The sequence below is a fragment of the Plectropomus leopardus genome, chromosome 23 (assembly GCF_026936395.1).
Source record: "Plectropomus leopardus strain MGB_pleo_1.0 chromosome 23, ASM2693639v1, whole genome shotgun sequence".
Lineage (NCBI taxonomy): Eukaryota > Metazoa > Chordata > Actinopteri > Perciformes > Serranidae > Plectropomus > Plectropomus leopardus.
In genome coordinates, this window is record NC_142198.1 from 17,320,364 (window position 1) to 17,346,447 (window position 26,084).

The 26,084-nt window shown below is 40.4% G+C and overlaps 1 protein-coding gene across 8 annotated transcripts in view; it reads left to right on the top strand.

The window, feature by feature from the left end:
- Positions 1-26,084, top strand: part of clcn3 (Cl-/H+ antiporter 3) — a 49,477-nt gene that overhangs the window by 13,860 nt on the left and 9,533 nt on the right. For 6 of the 8 annotated variants that reach the window (XM_042512067.2, XM_042512068.2, XM_042512071.2 and 3 more), the window contains 11 exons: positions 12,739-12,899; positions 15,729-15,828; positions 16,871-17,058; positions 18,307-18,429; positions 20,569-20,775; positions 20,903-20,983; positions 21,757-22,009; positions 23,060-23,352; positions 23,438-23,624; positions 24,149-24,547; positions 24,953-25,169. In XM_042512067.2, the coding sequence (XP_042368001.2) occupies positions 12,739-12,899; positions 15,729-15,828; positions 16,871-17,058; positions 18,307-18,429; positions 20,569-20,775; positions 20,903-20,983; positions 21,757-22,009; positions 23,060-23,352; positions 23,438-23,624; positions 24,149-24,547; positions 24,953-25,169 (2,209 nt within the window). Of the gene's footprint in view, positions 1-955; positions 1,216-12,738; positions 12,900-15,728; positions 15,829-16,870; positions 17,059-18,306; positions 18,430-20,568; positions 20,776-20,902; positions 20,984-21,756; positions 22,010-23,059; positions 23,353-23,437; positions 23,625-24,148; positions 24,548-24,952; positions 25,170-26,084 lie in introns of those variants that run through there. The other 2 variants (XM_042512069.2, XM_042512074.2) reach the window with 2 other exon arrangements.

Here is a 26,084-nt window from a genome sequence, read left to right on the forward strand (position 1 = left end):
ATATAATTGTTGACCGGAAGTCCACAACAAAAACATCAACACTTTAAGTACGAGACGTGCCGGGTCTTTCAAAATAAAACCACAGTGGGTTTCCTTTTGATTTATTCAATGTTATACTTTACTTCATTTAACATTATAACAGGATTTTAATAAAATTTGTTATAACAATTTATGTAACTTTATTTTTTGGCAGTAGCTACTTTATTTGTAACTGTATTTCATTTAATAACTCTGTATGGTAGTAGTTTACAGGAGTTTAGAGGAGATTTCAAAATATCAAGACATATTTCGTGAATCATGATATAGCGTAAAAATATTATGATATTATTTTAAAGCCATATCGCCCGGCCCTACTCTAAAATTGCACCAAAAAACAAAGTTCTGACAACTACGATGGTTCCTAGTTCTCAAAATGCAGATATAATATAAGGAGAATTCTTAAATCTATGGGAAAAAAGCCTCTCGTCCAAAAACGCCTAATGTTTTGATAATCAAAATGTTTTAGCCAATCCGTTAATTGACTAAATTTTCATTTCTATTATTATAATATCCACCTGTCAGTAAGCCTGTTTCACTGCATAATATAAACCTTTACTCCTTACTTTAACTCCCCCTGCACTTGTTTACAATGGAATAGTCCATGTTAGAGCTCACTCTCTCACACACACACACACACGCACGCACGCACGCACACACACACACACACCCCTGTGACCCGGCACCGTGGTCTCTCCCATACAGGCAGGGCTCACTGATATCCCCTAGCAACCAAGCAGGCAAGGCTGACCGGCCGGTTGTGCTCGTCTTTCCCTTTCAGAGTGTGTGTGTGTGTGTGTGTGTGTGTGTGTGTGTGTGTGTGTGTGTGTGTGTGTGTGTGTGTGTGTGTGTGTGTGTGTGGTGACATCATCAGCTCTAACAGTCAGCTGCTGCAGTGAAGGGAGAGAGAAAAGGGAGGGGGAGGGAGAGCAGACACACACACTCTTTCACTCAAACGCACACACACACACACACACAGCCCCGCTTGTCTTCCTCCGGTAAACATGGCAGCGGCAGCAGCGACTGACACACACGCAGAGAGCAGTGCGTAGTGAAGCTTAGCTTAGCCTAGCCTCGTCTCACCTGTCAACATGGAGGAGGAGGACGCGGCGGCCGACCCCTATTTGCCCTACGACGGGGGAGGGGACACCATCCCCTTGCAGGAGATCCCTAAAAGAGGTACGCCACGTCCCCTCTTCTTCTTCTTCTCCCCCCTCCGATTCGATTCCCTCTTTTCCTCACGCTGCTGTGATGACAGAGGCTGACCTCCTTCTTCTCCGTCTTGTACAGTGAGTCCCTGTAGACATATGGCAGGCAGATATGGTGCAGGTTAAGCAGATCTTCATCTGTTACTGGAGCTGAAATCAGGATTCAAAGCTGCTGTGGACTGCATGTTCTGTGGGAGCAGCTCATTTCGCCATTCACCTCTCTGTTGATCATCAACCAGCAGTGTGTGTGCACGTCAGCCACAGATAATGAGATAAAGAGGGAGCTGAGTGAGTGTGAAGGCTTGTGCTCGGGCCTGTAAGCAGCAGCGACTAAATGCAACATCATGGGCATCCATTTTAATTTCCCCACACACACACAGACGCACAGTCAGTTTGGCCGCTACATGCGTGAACTGGATGTTTCGGAGATGTAGGCTGTGTGTTGTTGCGTTTCTCAGTGCTCCTGCAGTGTGAGGACACCTGTTGGCCACATTCAGGACGTCACCTTACATCACATCACGTATAACGGAGTCCTCAGGGTGCAGCACACTGTCAAATCGTGCAAATTTCTACGACAAATTTGAGTTGTTGCACTGTATCCTTGTTTGTCTCTGTAATGCAGCCTAAAAGGAGGTTTCCTTTCAGCTGCGTGCAGCGATCTTCCAGGCTTTGTTAGATTTTTACGGTGAGCGAGCAGAGACAAAAGGCCCCTCGTGAGTTTTGGACTGCCTACGTCCACTTTGTGCAAGACGATGTCCCTGTATCAAGGCTCTTATTTCCTCTCTCCTAGCAGATGCAAAGTTTCGTAGTTTTCAGTCCAGCTTGTGATCCTCTCCTTTCTTGATTTCTTCAGTCTCGGTATGATCACATCTACATCAGCTGCTCTCTTTCCATTGTGTCGACCCTTCATGTAGAGGCGGCTTTACCCATGTATCTTCTGGTGGTTTTGTATGTCATTAATACAGAAATTATAATTATCCAGATATTTATTTTGCCAGTTTCTTGCTTTAAAGGTTTATTTTGTAAGATTTAAGGAAATTTAGCGGCATCTAGTGGTGAGGGTTGCAGATTGCATCTAGTTGAAACTCCTCCTGGTTAGAGTTTCTTCAGTGTTCATTATACAGGAGGTTTAACTGGGAGCTGAATTATCTGCAGATGTCTCTTTCTCTCCAAAACAAACAGACCCAGTTATTTAAACTGGTAAAAACACAAAATAATGCACAATAATGGAGCTAGAACATTTATTTTGAGTGATATTGGAATATATAAAGCTTTTGGCTTTATAATGCACCAAACTCTCGGAGCGCAGAGTGTACTCTGGGCACAGATGGAGCAGCAGAACATTAGGCGCATTTAAAGTGAAACTTTCCCGTTCATTTTGCATTCACTCACAGCAGCTCCTCCTCCATTGATCAGGTCTGATAAGCTCTGAAAGAATCAACAGATCAATAATTCACAACAAACTGCTGCTGAGGAAAAAATAACCCATGAATAGCTCCGCCTGAGCTGCGTTCACAGACCTGCAAAAACCTCAGAATTTAGAGAGGGGACACAGAATGATACAAAGGGACATTCACACATTTAAATCAGCTACTGCCATGCATACGCTCTAATTCTATTAGAGACACTGCTTTAAAAAATAAGCCTTTTTGTTGCGATTCGGCACAATAAAGACAGGCCACGAGCCCAGCACATGCTTAAGAGTGCTCCAGTTTGTCTCTGATAACTTCCAGACGTTCAGGAGGGTTTTAACAGGAGCTTTAAGGTTGTTTAAGGTCATTTACCTTAAACCCTTTGTCCTTGACTCAACTGTTTGAAATCAGCGCGTCACATGTAAATAAATACACACAAAACAGGACGTTTCTGGACTTTGATCCATTTATCTCTCAGCCTTTTCGTGTGACTCCAGGGATTCCAGTCTGGTCATCAGGCTGGCATCATCCCAAACACCAGAGCTTCTCAGCCTATAGGGAGGTTGTCGGGGTCAGTTCAAGACGCTGATCACATGATGGCTCAGCAGACTAACCCTACTCCAACTGGGCTGATCCTGGGTGTCCTAGCCAGCTGCCTCTAAACCTCTCTGATCTGATTTACTCAGCAGTAGTAGAGAAGGTCTAATTCAAGGGAATGCACGGTGGTTTGTTAGACCGAAAACCTGGAATTTCTCCATCTATTAGACACGGAAACCTCTGAACAAGCACTAATGGTCATTTCCCACCTCATTGATCACAGTAACACACGAAGGCCACGCTCATTCACGGAGGTGGTGTTTTTGACAGTCAGCAAGCGCGCATGTGCACTGACGTGGCTTTTAGACCTGATGCAGGCTGAACAGAATCGCAGCGTCACTGCACTAATGCACAGGGCAAAGAAACTGAAGCTTTATGTTATGAGTGTGTCTTTTGTGTACGTGCTTGTTGAACCATTAGAGCGTGATGCTGGCGATGTGCTCGCATGCAGTCCCCTTCAGTTTCCGTGGCGTCACCCTCGCTCGGCTCCACACTCCTGACTGGACTGTTGAGTGCCAGTAGTGCAGCATCATCAGGGGGTCTGATTTATCGCATCAGTCAAATCCCAGTTTCCCTTCCAAATAAGCCACAGTCATTCTGCTCCTGCTTGGGAGCTGGAGGTGTTGCAGTGGTTACTGCAGTGTGGAGCCGCAGTCTTATCTCTGTGCTTTTTTGTCTTCATGGACTGACACTGCTGGCTTGTTTTCAGTGAACAATTTTTCTCTATAGAGCATTTTTTGCCTCCTTTATCTGCATTTTAGTGTTGAAAGTGTGCATTTTTTTAAATAATTAAATTTGCTGAGAAACAAAAAAAAAGCACAGGCAGTAGACTTTACAGAAATCTCTGCAATCTCTAATTTTTACCAAACTATTTGTGTTTGTTTGTGGTCAGTATTTCTGCTCCTTCTATATTGTGTGCTTCCAAGTGAATTATCTGTTGGTTTTGGATCTGCATCAGATCACAAGTCACCAACTTTGGAAAATGAGGAACAGAAATACAACTGTCAATTGGAAATTTAGAGTGTTTTTGTCTTTAATTTTTAGTTCTGCCTTAACGTTTCCTCAAAACCATTGTTTTCTGACCAAGGTTACAAAATGTACAGTTCAGCTCAGGGGCTGGTTGCACCAACACGGCTTACTCCTCTTTTCAAGTTAAGTTGGTTGTAACTTGGCATTTTAATATAAAGGTCCAGTATTTATGAGGAAGAAACCTTGATGGATAATTTTGTTCACTGAAGGAATTCTAACCGGTGGAAATTTCAGCTGGTTGCAGTTTGTAATCGTCACCACTAGATGTCACTAAATCCCCCTTAAATCTCACACACTGCTCCTTTAATAGTTACACCAGTTGTATTATCTATGCTTAAACCTTCTTCTCAGTCAGACCTGGCATAAATCGTATTCCCAGTCAAGAAATCTCAGACGTTTTGTTGAAATTAGAAACATTCTCAGTTATCAGAGGTCAGCATGTTATGCACAGTATAAAATGTGACTTTTTAATAATGAATGAATGAAATCTTTATAATCCATTTTTGAATTTGTTATACGTGAATACACCAGGACACACACCTAAAGGGATACCAACATGGACGGCAGAGTCATCACCACCATCATTTCATTAAATGGTTGGTTTGAGAGGCCTTTTAAGAAATCAATATGAAACGCAGTGTCCTCAGTCCATTTCTGAATCAGATTGGAACAGGTTGTTCCATCCCCTCAGAGCAAGATTTATTACGGTAACATTTTTCTGGCTACAGAAGGAACCGCATCCAGCTTAGGTTTATATCCAGATCTGATCTCTCTGCCCATTTTTTTTTTTTTAGGACTAAAAGATCCTCAAACCAGCTGCATGCAAAATCTCATCGCGCTCATCCTGTTTATCTCTTTTCTCCTCATTGTGTGTGCAGGTGCACGGCTGTGCTTAAAGTTAAACACGCTTCAAATAAAAATTGAAGAAAAAAAAGAAATTCACCAGAAATAATTGTGATAAATAAGTGTTAAATAAGTATCCCAGCATGCATTTTTAACTACTATTTTTGTTGCACATATCCATTATATTACACACATAAAAGCTATTTCATATTTGAATACAAGGTTGATTTATCAAAGCAATGCTTGTGTGAAAATGTTATATTTCTTGAGTTGTGGGGTCTGCTCGTCATCCTCTGGTCTTATCTCGTAAAGTCAGCTGGTAATTAAATGCTGTATACCTTATGAAACATTAGAAATGAAGGTAAATGTAATTTCTTTAAGTACTTTAAGTACACAGTCAGCTACACCCGGTAGAAAGCGTGCATCTACTCATGGATTAATAGATGCACGGTTGGTGGGAGCAGTTCAATAGAAAGAAAATGGTCTGTGGATTACTTGAGTAACCGAGTCATGATTTCTGGAAAGAGACATTGTTGAGTTTTTTTGGCCTTTTAAACACCACAAGCCGAGTGCCATCTAGTTTCTTTATATTGCAGAGAAGGCAGACGTCTCTATGGCTTATATCTAAAACACTGCAACTCTCAAAATAATCTAAGCTAATAGATACCACTGCAGATAAGAAAGAAAAATATAATCGTTTTGGGCTAAGTTGTCCCTTTAAGGGTTGTAGTTCTTGCTTCATTTTGCCCTAAATAGCTCTCCCTCTTGTGCTTACTATGCAGAAGTACAAAACTGATGACTCAAAGGAAAATCGATCATATAACCACGTAAACATTTCCTTTAAAGTGGTTTATTAGTACACCACTCACAGCTCATAACTCTTCATCAGCTCATATATTTCCCTAAAAAACCCACAGATGTTGAGTCAACAACTGAGTCATCCCACCTCTCTTTCACTTTTACATGCACACTATCTCTGGACAGTCCAGACTGTAGCCGTCACTCTCAAATCAAAATGGAGAATGATAGTATCAGTCTGCCTGCCAAGCCTGACACTCGTACTGCTGCTGACTGCACAACAGCTACAACAGCTAAGCTTACACACTCACTTCTCCTCTCTGAACAGTATGAGCATCGACCTGTCAGAAGAAAGCTACACTGGACAGTTTTGTCCCCGAGTCTTACAGAAATTCTCACCAAAGGATTTACTTCTCCTCTCCCACATCCCATCAAACATCAAAGGCTGCGATATGAACTAATAAGCTGCACTTTCTTTCAAAGGCTGCGTCATGGCCCACATTCATAATGTGGGAAACAGGATTTTTCTTTCTGCTTATGTCCCAGTTATTGCAGATAAGAAATGTGAGTAGTTGAGTGTGCAAGAGCTAAACTCCAAACTGAGATGCAATTTTGATACAAAGCATCATCTGATTTTTTATTCTGCTTGTACATTTATTGCTTGTTTAGCGCATCTAGTCTTGTAGCTTTTTTTGTCATGTGATCTGGTAATACCTTGGTGTTGTTATAGCAGTTGCAGTGTGGTGCTTGGAAAGGATGCAAAAGTTGGTGTATGATCTGTTTTATTGGGCTGTCTAAGGCATTTCTATCCCTCCGTGCTAGCAATGCTAGCCGTGGCCTTGAGGCACAAAAAATCTCCTAAATGGCTTACGATATCTAAAAAATGACTTGAGGTAATTTCTTTAAATTTGGTACAAACGTTCACTTTAGCCAAAGAATAAACTGAGTAAAATTTGGTGGTCAGAGGTTAAGGTTACTGTGACCTTGCACCAGTCTCATTCTCGTCAACACATATCTCAAGAAGGTCACAAAGGAATTTCCTCAAATTTGGCACAAACATCCACTTTGAGTCAAGGATGAACTGATTAGAAGTTGATGGTCAAATGTTAATGTTACTGTGACCTACTGTTGACATCTCATTCTAGGGGATTTTTTAATTTTTTTAAATTCGGCACAAATGTTTACTCTAAGTCAAGGATGGTCGGTCAAAGATCAAGGTCACTGTGACCCTACGTCCATCTTATTCTCGTGAATGCAAAGTCTCAAGAAGACCTTCAGGGAATGTCCTCAAATTTTGCAAAAATGTCCACTTGGACAAATATGAACTGATGAGGTCATTGTGACCTCACAAAACATGTTTGGCCTTAAATTAAGAATTTATACAACAATCATGACAAGATTTCTCACAAATGTCTAACAGGATTAAATGAAGTGATGACACTTTATATTCCAAAGGTCACCTTCACTGGGACTTCACAGTACTTTGTAAAAACACTTTTCACGCCATTATTCAAAGTCATAAGTCACAGAAGGGGAGACATTTGGTCAGATACTGAACTGGTGGCACTAATCTTGGTAGATGATCTGAAGATGTGTGTGAAGCATCCATGTTTTCGCAGTCAAGTATGCATGAACTGTAACTGCAACTTCACTTATGTTGGGAGGCGCGAGGTGGTGATTTTAGTTTGGTGCATTGAGCTGTGTAGCTCATTCATTACGTGGTAAAACCTTGTTCTCATTATAGCAGGTACAATGTAGTAATGCTTGGAAAAGGATGCAGGTGCATTGATGCCATTTTATGATCTGTTTTATGGAGTCATCTAAAGGATTTTTATGTTCAAAGCAGATCACAGAGGGTGAGCAGCTATGAATGAGGCCTTGTTTAATAGTCATGACCCTGCCCCAGTTGTAGTTACACTCAGGAGATTAAAAATGTATTGTGCACTGGAATGTGAGTGTTCGCTGTTGAAATGGCCACAAGATTATTAACCGTGGTGTGTCATTGGATTTGCATTACTCCCACATTCTTGCATTCACACCTTTATCTTCAGCAGCGTGAGAGTCAAGTAAAAGCATGTAGAGGTTCTTTTGTTTCATATTGTTACAGATCACAACAGTCAGAAAGTGGCATTCAGGGTGGGGAATTATTTTTCTCTGGGTGTGCTCTTAAGTGCCACTTTGGCAGGAAACCAACAGTCATTTGGTCGCTCTTTTTCTATTGTAAAGTTACATTTATCTGGAGAAATAGTTGCATGTGTAGCCTCAGTAACGTCCTCTGCTGCAAACTTATCACAGGATGCTGGAAAATTCAGCAGATGTGTGTGACTGACCACATGGCACAGAATGAAAGAGTGAATGATCATAGCAGGAGCGGTGGAGATAAACTTACAAACTCACTGTAATAATATTTACGAAGCCTCACAAGCTTAATACAGGAGGTGTCGTGAGTTTATCATAAGAAATCAGTGTCTGACTGTAAGTAAACTTAGTTTGTCTTACACAAATTAAACTGCAGTTGTGTAAAGAGCAACACAGCACCGTCTGAAAAAGTTTTTCCTTTGAACTCTGCTGGTTGAAGTTCTCAGAGGTGTCCGTTGAATCTTTAAACAAAAGTATGATAAACAGTCTGACTCAGCAGATGTAGGCTGCAGCAAAAACTTGATATTAGCCGGTTATTTAAACAGACATCCTCCATTGTGTTTTTTTTTTTTTTTTCCGCTATCTTAAAAATCGCCTTCACTACAGGACACAAAAATAACCTCAGAGCTAACAACCTACATGCTGAAAATGGCAAGTGTTAACAAAGCTTTGGATCGTGAATAAGACATTCTTGCTTTGTTTTTTTGGTGAATTGTTGTAAAGCTCTACAACAGATAAAACAACTTGTGAACGCAACTCAAAAATGCCCAATATCCGTCTCACAGGACTCAGATGCCTGATCTTGATCGGTTTTTTGAAACAGCCAGTCGGAGTTGATTTGATACATCTTTTAGACCTCAAGTATGGTCAAGCCTCACCTCTTGGGCATCATTTCTAATGACTGGTCACCTCACCACGTGCAAATGTTTCACCAAAATAAGTTTCTCCCTCACCATTATTTTCCGAGGGCACCGTCACTGCATCCTGGGCTTAGAGCTACCCAAGACGATTGTGATTGGTCCAAAGAAATACAAACAAGCCGGAGTGTTTTTTTGGCCTATAGCAAAATGATAATGCATGCTTCCAGATCTTTCTAAAGCTCTGACACAGCACTGTGGAGGTTAAACAGGGCTTTGCCTTAAGTTGCTCTTTCACAGTGAAATGCAAAATGCATGTGTTTGTGGTAATTGTTCTGTTATCTCTTTGTGTACATCAGAATCTGGCCACATCCTCTGCTTTCTCGTTTCTGAAAATGATTACCTTCCTGTGTATTTCTGTTTGAATGTGTTACATTAGAGAAGCTAAAGAAGCTCTAAATCCATCTTGCAAACCCTCTTGATTTCCCCTGCAACTCCTGTTTTTCATCGCCCTCTCCCAGTGTCCTGCAGTGATCACGATTCTCCTGTATTTCTTGTAATTTAATACAAAGTTTTACTTTTTTCCCCTTTTGTTATTGCATTTCAGGCACAGTGCAGCATGTATACAGTCTATGACTCTTAAAGTCTCCTGTTTCTTACCTGTTGGTGCTTCCAGAGAGCCATCAGGCTCACATAGATGTAGATGCATTTTCTTTTCTTTTTAATATTCTGTGCTTTTTTGGGGTTTTTTTTAAAGCTTCCTGTTGAAAGGTATTCCAAATTACCATTTTTCTACAATGACCAAACACAGCGTATCTGGCTCTTGTACATAAATGTACATCTCTAATTAGACTGTGATGTCTATATCAAATAAACTAAATTAACCAACTAACATGAGTCAGGGATGGCTGCTGACAGGTTTACTGCAGTGGTGGTTTTAGTGTTGCCCAGCTGTCTTTCAGAGACCACAAGCCTCCTGTTCCTCCTCGCTTAGGCATCCAGGACCCAGTGGTGTGTGGGCTAGGGAGGACAGTCGGCTGTGGGTCTCTGGCAAACGTCCGTAGCTCAAAAGGGGCATGAACCGAACACTAAATCAAATTGAAAATATTTACACAAAAAAGCTGCTAAAATACTTTCTATTTTGATATTTTCATTCTTTAGTTACCAAAACGTAGGAAGGACCTCCAGACCCTCTGCTGTGGTTTTGAAATTCTCCCTGTTTTTGCAGCCTCAGGGTGACGAGTACGTCTAAATGCCATGTCATGACTGCTTTTCTTTATGTAGTGCTTTCACCCGTTTTAGTACGTTCGGATATGTCCTTGTGCTTCCACATGGCAGAAACCGTCCCAGCAGCAAAACACGAGCTGTGTTTGTGATTTGTCATCATTTGGCTTCTGTTTTGTTTCATTTGGTGGAGTCGGGTTTACTGTTAACACGCTCCGTAAATACACCTATTTCTCACTGATTAATCTGATATTGCTGAATGCTGACAGACAGGAGAAACAAGTTGAGCTTGTGATGTGTCACAGTTATCATGACTAATAACACATATTTCTCTTTGTTCTCCTTAAAACTTAAACAGAAGCTTTAACTGTGTCTCTGTGTCTCCCTTTTGTCCCCGTCACACACTGTACTGCCTTTGTGGCGCAGATGAAGAAGCATATTTGCGTCGTCACAAGTGGGACGGCTAGACTCAGCTTTTCGGACAATTTAAAAAGTGGGAGGACGGGGTCTCCCGAATTCATAACACACAGTCGCGCTTTAATATTAGACTCACTGATTTATGAGTATGATAAATAAGAGGATTATGAAGATTTGTTGACTATTATTATAAAATATGACAGTTTTCACATTCTTTAATTGAGGAATTTTAGCGTAATGGGAGCCATGTGATCCTGTGATATTTTTCAGGTGACAGGCAGAGATAAGTGGACGTTTGGCTGCTTCTCCTTGCTCTGTTTGTGTGTGTGTGTGTGTGTGTGTGTGTGTGTGTGTGTGTGTGTGTGTGTGTGTGTGTGTGTGTGTGTGTGTGTGTGTGTGTGTGTGTGCGTGCTGCTGTGAATCAGTATGACTTCTGTCCTTATCAGCCAGATCAGATCAGACGTAACCAGAGACATTCAGCGTCTCATGTTATTGTTTAGAGCAAAGTCAATTTAATCACGTTTTTATAGTATCAGCACAAGCGTATGAAAGGGCAGTGGACAATGTTTACTTTGTTTGTTTTTTTTTCAATCATTATTATAAGCTGAGACTTCTCTGTGTCATGTTGAAGTAATTTCTGATCTGACTACTTGGTTATTGGATCTATAGCCAATCACATTGTCTGACAGTCTGCAGGCTGATACCATCTGAGCAGCGCTAACGAGACTGCCAGACATCCCAATTTAAACAATTAAAAAATACTTTTAAAGATATATATGAAACATTTCTGCATTAAAATGTCTAAAAAGGATTGTATTGTGTATTTTGTTGAGAAGTGTACCTGCATTGTTCCAAGTAGGGTTGCTTTTATTTTATCTGATGATTGGTAACATAAACAGTCAGTGAATCAATTAATTATTATAAAACCAACTATTTTTTCCCATCAATGAATCAGTTGGAGAAACATTTTACTTTACTCATTTTTTTTACTTTTTAATTTTTTTTTTTTAACTTTTTTCAAAATTTATTTTTCATACTTTTTATTTATTTTCAAATTTACCTCAGGCATATATGTCTTGCAGAAGAGTCCATGGAGTCTGGAATATTTTCAAAACCAGTTTTTGTTTCCCACCTTCCTCAGGTGTAAGAAAATACACAATAGGTGAATAAAAACATGAAAAAAAGAAAAATCATAACAACCAAATAGTATACTGTAAATTAATAGTAACAGTATCTCAAAGGAAAGAGAAAGATTCCAGTACATCGCATTATTTTAAATTTTGTCAATTTTGTCAATTTTGTTGGACAGCCCCAAAATACGTGTGTATGGTCTCCGGCAGAGCCCCTTTCAGCACCCATCTGACCCAAATTTTGCTTTTACAAGTTTTATTGACTCAGCCCATTTGTTTTTGGAGAGAAACCTCTGCAGATAATTCTGTTTCCAGCAAAAACCTCCTAAACAGTGAGGGAATTTAAACCGGACTTTTAAATGAACTGCAATGGTGACATTGCTCCCGAATTTTGTTATTCCATCTGCAGATGCACACCTACACACACACACACTGATCTGCATCTCTCACGGAGCAGGAGAAACTGCTCTGTTGAGACACCCAGCGTAGGTGTGCCTGTGTGTATAAACGTGGATTAAAGATTACCTGAAGGTATTTCAGCTGCGTTTACTCATCCAAATGTTTCGGCATATAAGCCTCCACTCGCTTTATTGTTGTTCCAGATGAGGCGGTGGACTGCGGGCCTCACTTAGAGGGTTTTCTCAGAGCAGCTGTGTCATTATCTCTCAGCGGCGACCGTGTTTTTAGCTCTGCAGTGTTTCTGATGAGCCGGATAATAAAGGAGATGGAGCTTTAATGTGCAGCCAGCGGCCGGAGGAACCGCGATGGATCTCTTTTCTTTTCGTGAGCATTTCTAAAGATCAGATATACGGCAGGAGAACCTTACATCACATGCTTTTCTGTTTTTGTTTTCCCGTAAAAATGTTTGATATTGCTTGTATGTTACTGATCCGTGTTGCAAAGACAGATATGACTTGCCAAATACTTGATATACAAAGAAAAAGTTAAATATTGAACTCACGTTTTCTGTTGAATCTCGATATAGTTCTGTAATGTACAGAACTGAACCGTGAGTTTTGTAAATTCTTACACTGTTTTTTTTCTCCAGGGTCTAACTACGTCATGTCTAACGGGGGCGGGGCACCCAGCAGCACCACCCACCTGTTGGACTTCCTAGAGGAGCCCATCCCTGGTGTGGGGACCTACGACGACTTCCATACCATCGACTGGGTTCGTGAGAAGTGCAAGGACCGCGAAAGGCACCGAAAGGTGAGATCAAGGCTGGCCAAAATTCCAACATTTAGCCTAAAATATATACAATGCAGGATTTTCCTAAAAAAAAAACAATGTACAGACTCATCGAAGTATCACTTATGACCCAAAAGAATATGTGGCGGGGTATTTATCTGCAGAGATTCTGCCCTCTACCTGTATTTTCTAACTTTCTTTAATGAGCGTCTGACACTAACATTTCATTAGAGAGTAATTTTATCTTAACTTTTATTTTGGTGAAACACACTTCATTAACAGTCAAGGGAAAATAATTAAACTCCCCAAAACCATCTTGGTTCATCTTTCCACTTTTACAACAATCAACACTGGTTTGGTTGAAATAAATACTCGATGCACCCAGTTAGATGTGAAAATATGCTGGTTTTATGCACGCTAAAATTATTGTTTACTTGAACGGAGTTTGGTGAGGTTGCATTCGGGGCTGTTTCTGGTTAAACAAAAACGATCTTATTCTTTAATATATGGTTGACCTCTGCAGGTATCCTTTCCATAATGTTGTCGACCACTTTTAATAACAATCTGAGCCTGTCGGTGACTATAAATGTTCTCTATTAGTGACTTAGACACAAAACAGAGTGACAAATACCAAACTTACCCTTTAAAATTTTTTGCAAGGTTCAAAATAATACTCGGCAGTTTATACAGCTTTCCACATTAACTGGTGTCAGCAAAAACAACTAACACACTTCCTGTGCATCAACACTCTGGTTTGTTTTGGTCACACAAGAAGAAGAAGAACTGGGGCGTTATGCAGGATCAGCAGTTTTAGCCTCAGTGAAGGAAAATAGTGCATTTGACCATAATGAACTCAATCATCAGTTTTTATTGTTTTATCATCACATGGAATTATTGGAATTATGCGAGGTACAAAGTGATCCCATTACCTCTTTTAACTTGTGCTCTGTTATTTTTAAACCTTTTTTTTAATCCTTCTGCTGAAAAATTGTCCACGTTTATGACATTTCATCAACAGAAAAGTCAATGAAAACAGTTTTTGTCAACTAATTTTTTTTAACTTTATTATTATTTATTTATTTGCTGTTTATTAGTTATTTTTTAAAATTTGTTTTATAATTGTTATTTTTATTTAACTTTTTTCTTTTTCTTTTTTCCCTTTTGGGTGGGAAGCGGAAGGTCGGGTAGGGACTTGTTTCAGATGTATCATGTTCAAGCTGTATTTAGTTTGTTTTTGTGATATATTTGGAAAATAAAAGATCTTGATCAAAAAAAAAAAGCTTTTGCCAGAAATGTCAAAGGAATTTTACTGCTTCAAAATTCTGATAATTTGAGCTTTGTTACTTTTAAGACGGTCTTGTATTGCAAAAGTCGAGTCTGACAAAAATATTATAAATTTACAAGCTACACTGACGGTCTTGTTTTGAAGCTTTCAACCACATCCCAGTCTTTATTAGCATGAATTCATGAACGAATCAGACTTTAGTGAACACACACTAAACTGTCAGTTTACTGCCTTACATCTCCGAGTCACGAATACAACCTCTCTGTCGTCTCTTTTATCCAAATATTGACACATGGTTACATCTCTCTTACCTGAAGTGATTTAGAGCTGAAGTCCTCTGAACTCTGGGAATTTTAATGTTATTTGAATTCTTAGTCAAACATCAACTTTATAACCTGGTTTTACCTGCCTCACTGTAAATAGTATTATTAAATGTTTTATTGAAACAACAGAGTAAATCCTACCCCTAGAGTAGATTATTGAATTGTTTATCATTGGGGAGGAGTTAAAAACCTTAGATCTACTACTGTTACTGCCAACATATGTATGTAATACTTGTTCATCTGACATTTTTCTTAATTTTATTAGTTCCTGTGGATCAAATTGAAACTGAAGGAATTATTATTACACGCAGTGAATCACGTTTTTTAGGTGATAAAAGTGCTCAAAAAATCACAGAATTTTGCACATGCTACACGCCTGCTCAAAAACTTGAAAGTTTTATGGGTGTCCTGCTCAGGTGTCACAAAATGTCTCAGTAGCACCGCTCACAAAACTTAAATAAACAAGCCCCCACAGTAGGTTTCACACACAGGCACATGTACATGGCAAAGGGATTCAGCAATTTTGAATTCATCGTGCAAACTTTGTGTATTTTTTGCCATTTATAGAGGTCATACTTTAACGAACTCCTCCTAGAGATTTCACATGATCAACTTCAAATTTTGTCTGTCCCATCTGAAGACCTACAAGCTGAAAAGTTGTCAAAAGTTTTTGTTTTTCGTCAAAACGTGTGGCCGTGGTGACACCTCAAATTTTCAGGTTTCACCATCACAGTGGAAGTTTTTTTGTACATGTACATGGTCAAATCTTAATCCCAAATTTCACATATTTCATGACCTAAGGTTCTGCCCTCTGAGTGATTTTGACATATTGAGCTTCAAAGGTTTGCACTTCAAATAGCATAAATTATGTGAACCTTTTTGTTTACTGTATAAAAAGCTCAAAGGTCCAAATATGCATATGTACACCTCACATAATCATAATAAGACATCTGCATCGCACCACCAACTGACAACAGCCTTATGTGATCATCTGATTCACATGACATGTGCATCGTGTGGTTTATTTCTGATATACAGCAACATGATTTATCATTAGTGTGTTCTGTTGCACCACATAATGGACACCATATTTGCACATTTTTTCTGAGCGCTTACGACAAATCAGAGCAGTACCACCGGAGACAGTGTGGGATAGTATGTGAATAAATGAAATAATGAAATTTGGGAAAAGAAATCTCAATTTGTGTATTAATTCTTTAACTGTTGTTGTTGTGTTTTTAGATCAACAGTAAGAAAAAAGAGTCAGCATGGGAGTTCACAAAGAGCCTGTACGACGCCTGGTCCGGATGGCTGGTGGTGACGCTCACCGGCTTGGCCTCAGGTAACACAAACGCACACACACAGTGCAAACACGCACACACGGCTGTTATCTGCTCTGCTGGTGACTCTCACATGCTTTGCCTGAGGCAGCTCACGCTCAGTCTTTGTCTTGGTCTCGCTTCGTCTTTTGCTCTCATTTAACCCCAAAAAGAAGCATTTTCTATCTCCTGCAAGAGCCTCACCAGAGAGAGTTCAGTCCTCACTGCAGCAATAATCTACACAAATGATTTATGTTTTTACGACCAACAGGAGAAAGAAAATCAACAAGCTGTTGTACTTTGGTTTTTTTGGAGGGCTTATCTTAGATCCGATTCGACATCCTGAATCCGCTGAAAAAAGGAAACTGGAAAACCAGCAGAGAGGATGCAAGATGCTAGTTAGCCAATTAGCGCTTTAACAACACAACCCGATGTTGAAAGAACAAATTATAATTTATCGTACACAAGAGAATAATAACACAGACAATTACAAACCACTTCTGTTGGAGAGCTCTGTGGCTAAAAGCATAATCTTACCTTTAGGAACAAGTTTGCATCATCCTCGCGCTCTCTTGACCTCAGTCGTTTGTTTGCTCTCCTCACATCCATTTTTCTTCTCATGCACTTCAGCTGAACCGTCAATCAGGGTGATTTCACTAATCAACGGGCTCCGGCGTCAATTCAGCATACTGAAAAAAAGCCAACAAGAGCCAAATAGTGGCAACAGTGCCGGACACACCACAAAATCTAGGGCTGCAGACACTCACCAGCGGCCCGACATCAACTGTCAGCCTGGTGTGTCAGGGCTGTTAGGAAAAAGATAGATGATGACGTCCCTCGTAAAAAGCCTCCATGTTGGAGACTGAACACAACTTTGTCAGGTTTAATGTTGTATTTTCTTATGACACAGACTTGCTTTTCTAAATTGATAACAGGCTCATATCAAAATTAGTAGCATAACCAGCAAGCTAACTGCCTCTGCCTCTTTTTCTCTCCTTTTCTCCACTTCCTGCCTCCACCACCTCTTCGCCCCTCTTTTCCTTCCTGGTTCCCTCCTCCCGCCAGGTGCTTTGGCTGGCCTGATTGACATTGCTGCTGATTGGATGAACGACCTGAAGGAGGGCGTGTGTCTGAGCGCCATGTGGTTCAACCACGAGCAGTGCTGCTGGACGTCCAATGAGACCACCTTCGCTGAGCGGGACAAGTGTCCTCAGTGGAAGAGCTGGGCTGAGCTAATACTGGGGCAGGCCGAGGTAGACTGGGACAACATCCACACTGAGATCTGAGCGCAGAAAAAATCTCCGTCCGTGTTAAACATGCCTGAAAACACATAACACACGACCATTTTCTGTACATACCCTGGAAATGTGCATGCTGATGTAAACAGGAAGCAGCATTTGTTGCTTACCCTGCATACTCGTGGTGTCAGAATAATGGTTAAAAAAATAAGTTCCCAACTCAAGTTGGAACAAAAACATGGAAACTCGGCAAAAATGTTGGTACATAACTTGCCAAGTTGACATCATATTATACAAAAACATGGCAAGCGAAAGTTAATGTTGGGTTGATGCTAACAAACGTTTTATAAATTAATTTTTTATCATTTCTTTCCTCACGTGCATTATTAGGTTACAATCGTTATTTGCTGCCCACGTTGAGCAAACTCGATTACACAGAAAAGTTATTTATTAACCAAGACAACAAAGGTAAAGTAATATTTTAGTAGTTGTAGAAGATATACTGAAACAAACAAATCTGGAGAAAAAATCACTAATCTAAAGCTTCAGACTCTTATTGGCATGTTTTTTAAATGCTCTGAGCAATAAAACACAAAATTTCTTCCTTATAGCTTCAGTTTTGTTACCCAGAGATACTTAAAATTTCATAAACACACCAGAGTCGGAAGACGTCCCAACTCTGGAAATGGGACCACCTGACGAGCGCGTGAATGCTCCATTAGTTACAGAAAATAGTTATATAAATATAACCAGATATTTCTTTGCTTGGACCAACAAGGTGGAACTTTCACTGAAATTAACACGAGGCGATCAAGGCAGCAGAAAGCAAATACGGTGACGTTTTCGTTCAGTACAGGGAGCATTATCCGTCACCAGAGGTAGCCATGGCAACGGGAAGGGAGTAATGTCACCCACATCTTAAGGATAAAATCACAAAAGGCAAGCGATAGTTACGCATTTTAAAATAAAAAGTGTGGATGAAGCCTAACAGAGCAACAGCATAAATTACTGCAAATTTTAAAATTGGTTTTATTTGATTTTTAATTAAAAGTTTAACATAGAGACACACATTTATCAACCTTATAGATATAACTGAACTATTAGATTTTTTTAAATAAAGGGAAAGGCAAACTTGTAATGATTTATAAAAAATTTAAAATTTTAGACCTGATGTAACTCCCACTTTCACACTTTATGTCTGATTTTTGGTGCCGGTGAGTTTCATGGTGTTGACTCTTCCTCTGCTTCCTCTCCTCTCTGCAGGGGCCCGGCTCGTACATCATGAACTACTTCATGTACATCTACTGGGCGCTGTCCTTCGCCTTCCTCGCCGTCTGTCTGGTCAAAGTGTTTGCACCCTACGCCTGCGGCTCAGGGATCCCTGAGGTGAGGAGAATGTGGCTTTTACTCTCCCACATTACCAACAAACACTGTTTTTGGTTTGTTTGGTTGGTTTTGGATTTGTTTGTGTTTTTTTGTTTGTTTGATTTTCTCTTATCCAATTGGTACCTCTGTTCTTCAAAATGAAGAATTTATTTTTAAAATGTTTTATTTTTAAATTGTATTATACTTTTGTAAAAGAATCTATAAACTGTGTATATACATCGTAGAAAATATTAAAAATGTAGGCAAAATTGTGAATATGATTGTACAAGTTGCTTAAATTGAAATAAAATGTGAGTTAAAAAAAACCCTTAGAAAAAAAACTCATAAAATAATAACTAACTTGTCAGTCAGAACTGATTAAAACAATTCTTAAAATTAAATGAAAAAAATAATACTAAAAGTAGGCCATCAAGAGAGGGTAATACAAATGAACAGGATAAAATAATAGAAGATAATACATGAATAAAACCACAAAATAAAAACAGAAAAAAATAGATAAATCAATAAACCACTTAAAGTAAAAGCACACTTGTGTTAAAAAAAATAAGTAAAATACAATACCTGTTAAAATAGTCAAATCAGACTACTGGAATGAAAAAGGAATGAAATATTAAAAAGTAATGTCCTCAAATTAAGTTGTTGATACTGCTATGCAGAAAACTCTTTGTGGTTTTGCATAAAAACTCAAACATCCAGAAGTTAAGAGTTGCTCTCACACAACATTTCAATACGTTTTTGACAGATATTAAGTCAGTAAAAGATTCTCAGTATTCAGTCACAAAACCCAAAAGTAGTTTTTACCACAGAAGATATCAGTTTCATGGAGCTAATGGGGTTAGCTGGCTTTTTGTGGCCGTGTGTCTTTCTTGTCTCTCTGTTTCAGAGTGAGTGAAGGAGATTCTGCAGATTATTGATGTTCTGCTGCTCTCATTTTCTCACGTCTGATCAATTTGCTCTGGGTGTCAGAAACTCGACACAGCAGACGAAACAGAAAGCCAATAAATCTCCACAGCTGCCCTCTAACTCTCCATGAAAGCAGTGTAATTAGTTATGTGCACTCTCCGGGATCCTCACAGCTTGTTTTCATGCTTATAGGAGTTTCGCTTTAATGTCTTGAAGTGGCTTCAAATTGTAAATTTTGTGGGCAGCGGGGAGATGTGACAGCTTTGGCCGTGCTGTAAAAAAAGCCATGTTGCTGTGAGCATTTTCCAGAAATGTTCTTACTGTTGCCATGGCAACAAGACAGCTGGAGCTGCACTGTCAAGTGAAGTGTGTGGTCGGCAGTGACTTTTAGCACGTTGACGATAACAGGATAGAGGAAACCATCAGGAGGTAGAGATGCTGCTGCAGCAAAACGTGAGTGAATCGGTTTTGAAAAAGGAAATCAAATTATTATTATCATAATCATTATTAATCTTTATTTTTTGGCAACAGTTTATATTACAAAACATATATATGGTCAGATTAATTTCCTCTGCTGTTCACATTTTTTTCCAAATTCAAGAACTTTGTATAGTTGATAGAGATAAAGTCAATATGTGAGGGGGAGACTTAAGAAAAAACACAATAACGGACTAAAATTCAAAGTTTTATGTCTTTTACTAACTACAAAGACGTTTCATTCAAGGGCTTTGAACTTCTTTCTCATTTTCCAAATAAATACACATGAGCAAATCTGATTGATGGTAATAGAAATTGTTTTGTCGCAATACTGAAATTTCTATCTTTAATACCTTAAAAAAATATTAATATTTGATGCCATGTCTCGATAACAAAAACTGACATGAAAGGCCTTTGAATTATTTTTTTAAATTAAAATATAACAAAGGCTGTGACATAACAACAACTTCTCTTTTCTTGGTCAATCGCAGAGATCAGCAGATTTTAACATCCACAGTTTGAGGACCACTTGATTTTCTTTCCTGTTTTTCAGCCCTTAGTTGACACATGTAGAGCTGTTTTTTTATAGCTTCACTGCTTTCAAATCTATCAAATGTGCATTTAATCAAGATATGTATAGTTTTAAGCACACTAAATAAAAAGTACTGGTACTTGCTTAATTCACTCCTGTCTTCCTGACTGTTTGTCCTCAGTGGGAATCAAGATGGACTTGTCTAATCTCTACCCCCATCTCTCCAGATTAAGACCATCCTGAGTGGGTTCATCATCCGGGGCTACCTGGGCAAGTGGACCCTGATGATCAAGACCATCACTCTGGTGCTGGCTGTGGCGTCTGGCCTCAGCCTGGGGAAGGAGGGCCCTCTGGTCCACGTGGCCTGCTGCTGTGGGAACATCTTCTCTTACCTCTTCCCCAAGTACAGCAAGAACGAGGCCAAGAAACGCGAGGTGGGAGAGAAGACACTTATATCAATCTTCTTATTATTAATTCTGCCAGGTGGTCTGTTATTCTGAAACCTGACTGTGTTTCCGACCCCGTCTCGTCAGCTGAGGTGCGTTTGTTTTGTTCTCTCAGGTCCTCTCTGCTGCGTCGGCGGCTGGGGTGTCTGTTGCTTTTGGAGCACCGATCGGAGGAGTGCTCTTCAGCCTGGAGGAGGTACAGCACATGATGTCATAGACCAGTGATGCTCAACTCACGGGCCGCAGGCCAAATCTGGCCCCCGATAGGGTGCCGGATGGCCCCCCCCCGAACCATTTTCTAATTTACAGTAACATTAAATTGATTCTCACCAGGAATTGTTTTTGTACTAGATTAAGGGGTCAGAGTGCATAAAACTGCATCAAAATAGAGCTTAGTTATCAAAAAAGTGCCTTTGGAGGATCCCACACCCGTGAGGGGCTAAATCCCGAATGTCCTGTAATCCTAGAAATGTCCAAAAATCATAGAAATGTCCTATAATCCTTGAAATGTCCTAAAATCTTAGAAATGCCCAAAAATCCCAGAAATGCCCTAAAATCCTAAAATGTCCTAAAATACTAGAAATGTCCTGAAATCCTAGAAATGTCCAAAAATCCTAGAAATGTCCAAAAATCCTAGATATGTCCTAAAATCTTAGAAATGCCCAAAAATCCTAGAAATGTCCTAAAGTCCTAGAAATGTCCTAAAATCATAGACACATATTAAATCCTAGAAATGTCCTAAAATCCTTAAAACGTCCTAAAAACCGAGGAGCATGTATGGGGCTGCTGTGACTGGCCCCTGGCCTCCTGTCATTTGGCAAAAGTGGCCCCTGAGCAAAGCTTAGCCGTCGTAGACTCTGAACTGACCAGAAAAGACTGTAAACCTTTTTTTTTTAATGCATATCCTTCATATTCACAAAACGGTGCTCAGTGTAAATCAGGATAATGGATTGTCTCTCTCTCCTCCAGGTGAGTTACTACTTCCCTCTCAAGACGCTGTGGCGCTCCTTCTTCGCCGCTCTGGTGGCAGCCTTCGTCCTGCGCTCCATCAACCCGTTCGGTAACAGCCGCCTGGTGCTGTTCTACGTGGAGTACCACACGCCGTGGTACCTGTTTGAGCTCATCCCTTTCATCCTGCTGGGAGTTTTCGGAGGCCTCTGGGGCGCCTTCTTCATCCGAGCCAACATCGCCTGGTGCCGGCGGCGCAAGTCGACACGCTTCGGCAAGTCCTTGGACTAGATTCAAATAGGAATTTGTTAGTCAGTTAGACGTAGAGTCTGAAGATGTTTGTCAGCTGTTTGCTTTGGCAGAGAAAATGATTTAAATGTTGATGATTTAAACATAAAACATTCAGGACGACAGCGTTAATACATAATGAACTTTATGATTGTCTCGTAAGCAGCCATTAGCAACACTTAAAGGGCCCCAAAATCAAAAATACACATTTCTCCTCTTACCTGTAGAGCTATTTATATATCTAAAGCACAGCCAACAATTGACAACTCACAGCAAAACAAACTACACCAGGGGTAGGCAACCTGTGGCTCTAGAGCCACATGCGGCTCTTTAGCCCCTCTCCAGTGGCTCCTTATATGGAAATGAATGGTGATTATTTTTTAAAGATTTTCATTCAGTTTTTCAATTGCAAAAATATGTAGCCTGTACACAGAATATGAAAATGTATTAGCATTTCATTAACTAAAATATGCATCATATTTCTGTGGCCTTGGTGCCTTTTCTGCTTAATTTTGCCAAATTTCAAAAGCGGTGGACGCTCCTGAATCAAAAAAGCTTGACTAGCTATGGATTCCAAATCCAAGATAGGAGAAGTCTCAGAGGAAAATGGAGAAGTTAATAATGTATATAGATAATACTAATAATAATAGTGCATAAATAGATCTTTAATTTTTACCACCAACACTGCAAAGTTAATGTAACAAAAAATAATAAATAGTGGTAAAACATATTAATGAATATTCATATAGACCCATTAATAATATTGATAGCTTAGTTTGACTATGTGTTGTGTTACCTGCGGCTCCAGGCAGATTTTTTTTGTTTGTTTTGGGCCAGAAATGGCTCTTTTGATAGTAAAGGTTGCCGACCCCTGAACTAGACTAAAGCACGACAGGTAAGAGAAAAGATGTGTTTTTGATTTTAGGGTGAACTGTCCCTTTAAGGTGGAAAGACAGAGGAGTACGGAGAACTCTGACAGTGGAGATGATCTCCTCTCCCCACCTTAACTGAACTGTTAAACTCTCCCTCTCTGCAGGAAAGTACCCGGTGTTGGAGGTGATCTTGGTGGCCGCCATCACAGCTGTGGTTGCTTTCCCGAACCCGTACACGCGTCAGAACACCAGCGAGCTGATAAAGGAGCTGTTCACCGACTGCGGCCCGCTGGAGTCCTCGCAGCTGTGCCAGTACCGCAGCCAGATGAACGGCAGTAAGGCGTTCACCGACAATCCCAACCGGCCGGCAGGGCCCGGCGTCTACGCCGCCATGTGGCAGCTCTGCCTGGCGCTCATCTTTAAAATCATCATGACGATATTCACCTTTGGACTCAAGGTGATTCAGCGGTTCCTGATTGGCGGATGTTTTACCCTGCAGGTCTTTATAAACACTAAACCCTTTTCTTGCTTCTCGTCCTCAGGTGCCGTCGGGTTTGTTCATCCCCAGCATGGCCATCGGGGCCATCGCAGGGCGAATCGTTGGCATCGCCGTGGAGCAGCTGGCGTATTATCACCACGACTGGTTCTTGTTCAAAGAGTGGTGCGAGGTGGGAGCAGACTGCATCACTCCAGGGCTCTACGCCATGGTGGGGGCCGCCGCGTGTCTGGGTGAGTCAGCCGATAACAAAGTGATCGTAAAGATGGAAATGGTATGTTAGTGGGTCAGAATTGTGTTAACCTTCACATATTTGGTCGTTTTGGAACATTTTGGCGTCTTCGTGAGCAGGACCGGTTTACAGCGTCAGCAGAATTACAGCAGTTTACAAGATTTAATTCACAAAAACAGACAAAAACCATTACTGCGATCAGTTTATTTCAGCAGGGGTTTCTCAAAGGAATACTTCAGTCCCTTAATGATCATTTGTATATCAGTGGCTTACCCATGTTGTGTTAAATTTGTGAATTAGAGAAAATTTTTGATGAATTAAAGTCATAGGAATTTAATAACAGTAACACAAAATCAAAACCTCAGTTAACAAATTAATTTTTGAAAGAAATCAAACTCAGGTTTTTGCTCAGGTTTCAAAAGCTTAATCTGGAAAACATAAACATCTTTTTTTTTTAAGTCAAAATCTTTGTTTCTATTTGTCTAGGTGCGTTTATGTTCATTTCTTCCCCTCTCGTCTCTTCAGGCGGTGTGACTCGTATGACCGTCTCCCTGGTCGTCATCGTCTTCGAGCTGACCGGTGGGTTGGAGTACATCGTCCCCCTCATGGCTGCCGTCATGACCAGCAAATGGGTGGGCGACGCGTTCGGCCGAGAGGGAATCTACGAGGCTCACATCAGACTGAACGGATACCCCTTCCTGGACGCCAAGGAGGAATTCACACACACCACGCTGGCCAGAGAGGTGATGAGGCCTCGACGCAGCGACCCGCCGTTAGCGGTGCTGACGCAGGACGACCTGACGGTGGAGGAGCTGCAGAGCACCATCAATGAAACCAGTTATAATGGTTTCCCTGTGATAGTGTCCAAGGAGTCCCAGAGGCTGGTGGGCTTCGCTTTGCGCAGGGACATCACTATCGCTATAGGTAACTACGGTGTTTGTCCCAAATATCAGTGCAGAATAATGGAACAGTAAGAAGAGGAACAGTAATTCATTTAAGAAAACAGCGCACTAAATCACTAAAATGACAAAATGGGACACGTTAATACACGTTTATGTGTCTTTAAGACCCGAATCGACGTCGGTTTTTCTTTTAACCTCTGAAACCTGAGAAAGTTTGTTTGTACTGCAAAAAAAATTGCTAAAGGTGACACGGTAATGATCTGAAAATTAGCTGTAGGAGATTCAAAAACAAGAGAAAAATGTCTACAAAACTATACTTTTAACTCTCTTTTTTATATATTTAAAATGATGTCACAGAAAGAAAAAAAGTTCACCACTTCATCGGTTTTGGTCATTTTTTTCTGTGTTCTTGCTCCTTTCTCAACAGAAAATGCTCGTCGTAAACAGGAGGGCATCATGTTGAACTCCAGGGTTTACTTCACCCAGCACGCACCCACCCTGCCGGCCGACAGCCCTCGGCCCCTAAAACTGCGCTCCATCCTGGACATGAGCCCCTTCACCGTCACCGACCACACCCCCATGGAGATCGTGGTGGACATCTTCAGAAAGCTCGGGCTGCGCCAGTGCCTGGTCACTCACAACGGGTGAGTACGAAGTTAAAACTCTCTCAGGTGCAAGGATGTGCTGCAAGAGCAGAATCCGTCTCACATCCTATTTTTTCCGGTTGTTGTTACGATCGACTTACAGTCTGAGGTCGACAAACTTTAAACAAAGACATGTACACACTGTCCGGTGTTGCATGGGCTCTAAAATCCCCGATTTACCCTGTAATCTGCATGGCCTGGCCTAACCGCTGTGCTGCACCTCCTTTACCCCCCACTGAGCAATAACAGCCGGTCTCTTCAGCAGAAGAGACAGCTGCTGAAACTAACTACAACTACATAACAGGTATCAGTCTGAGAAGTGAAAAAGACGCTTGTTGAGAAAGAAGGTTTGAGTTTTTCTCATTTTTAGATTTTTTTTTTTTAGACCGTAAACATTTAATTTGTTCATTTAAGTGAAAATTAAAGTCTCGTGATGGGTCAGACTCAGGAGATCTAGTTTAGATTTTACAGATTCAGGTTTTGCAGAGAGCCACCTGCTGGTGTGATTTGGGAATTACAAGATGGATTGATTTTAATAATCAGTTCCCTCAGTTTGCCGTGACATTAATTATTATCATTAATGTCGCCAAGTGTGCCTCATTAATGTGCATGTTGTTGTTTTTGGACGCATTGGTGGATTTGTTTTATTTTCCAAGTGATTCGTTGACATTAAGAATATCACCAGACTTATTGTATCTTTAAATCTCTAAATTTTAAGCATATTTTAATAAAATTATTTAAAATGTAGCTCAAGCTGCTGTTAGGGTTAGAAGTAATAGTTAAGTATTATCCATCATAACACACGTGATATTAATTCATAACATTTTGTTGTTTTTGTGTTGAGTTTATGTTAACGTTACCTGTTTAATATTTTAAGTTGCACCCTGTTATGTATGTTTTTGTGCTTCTTTCTCT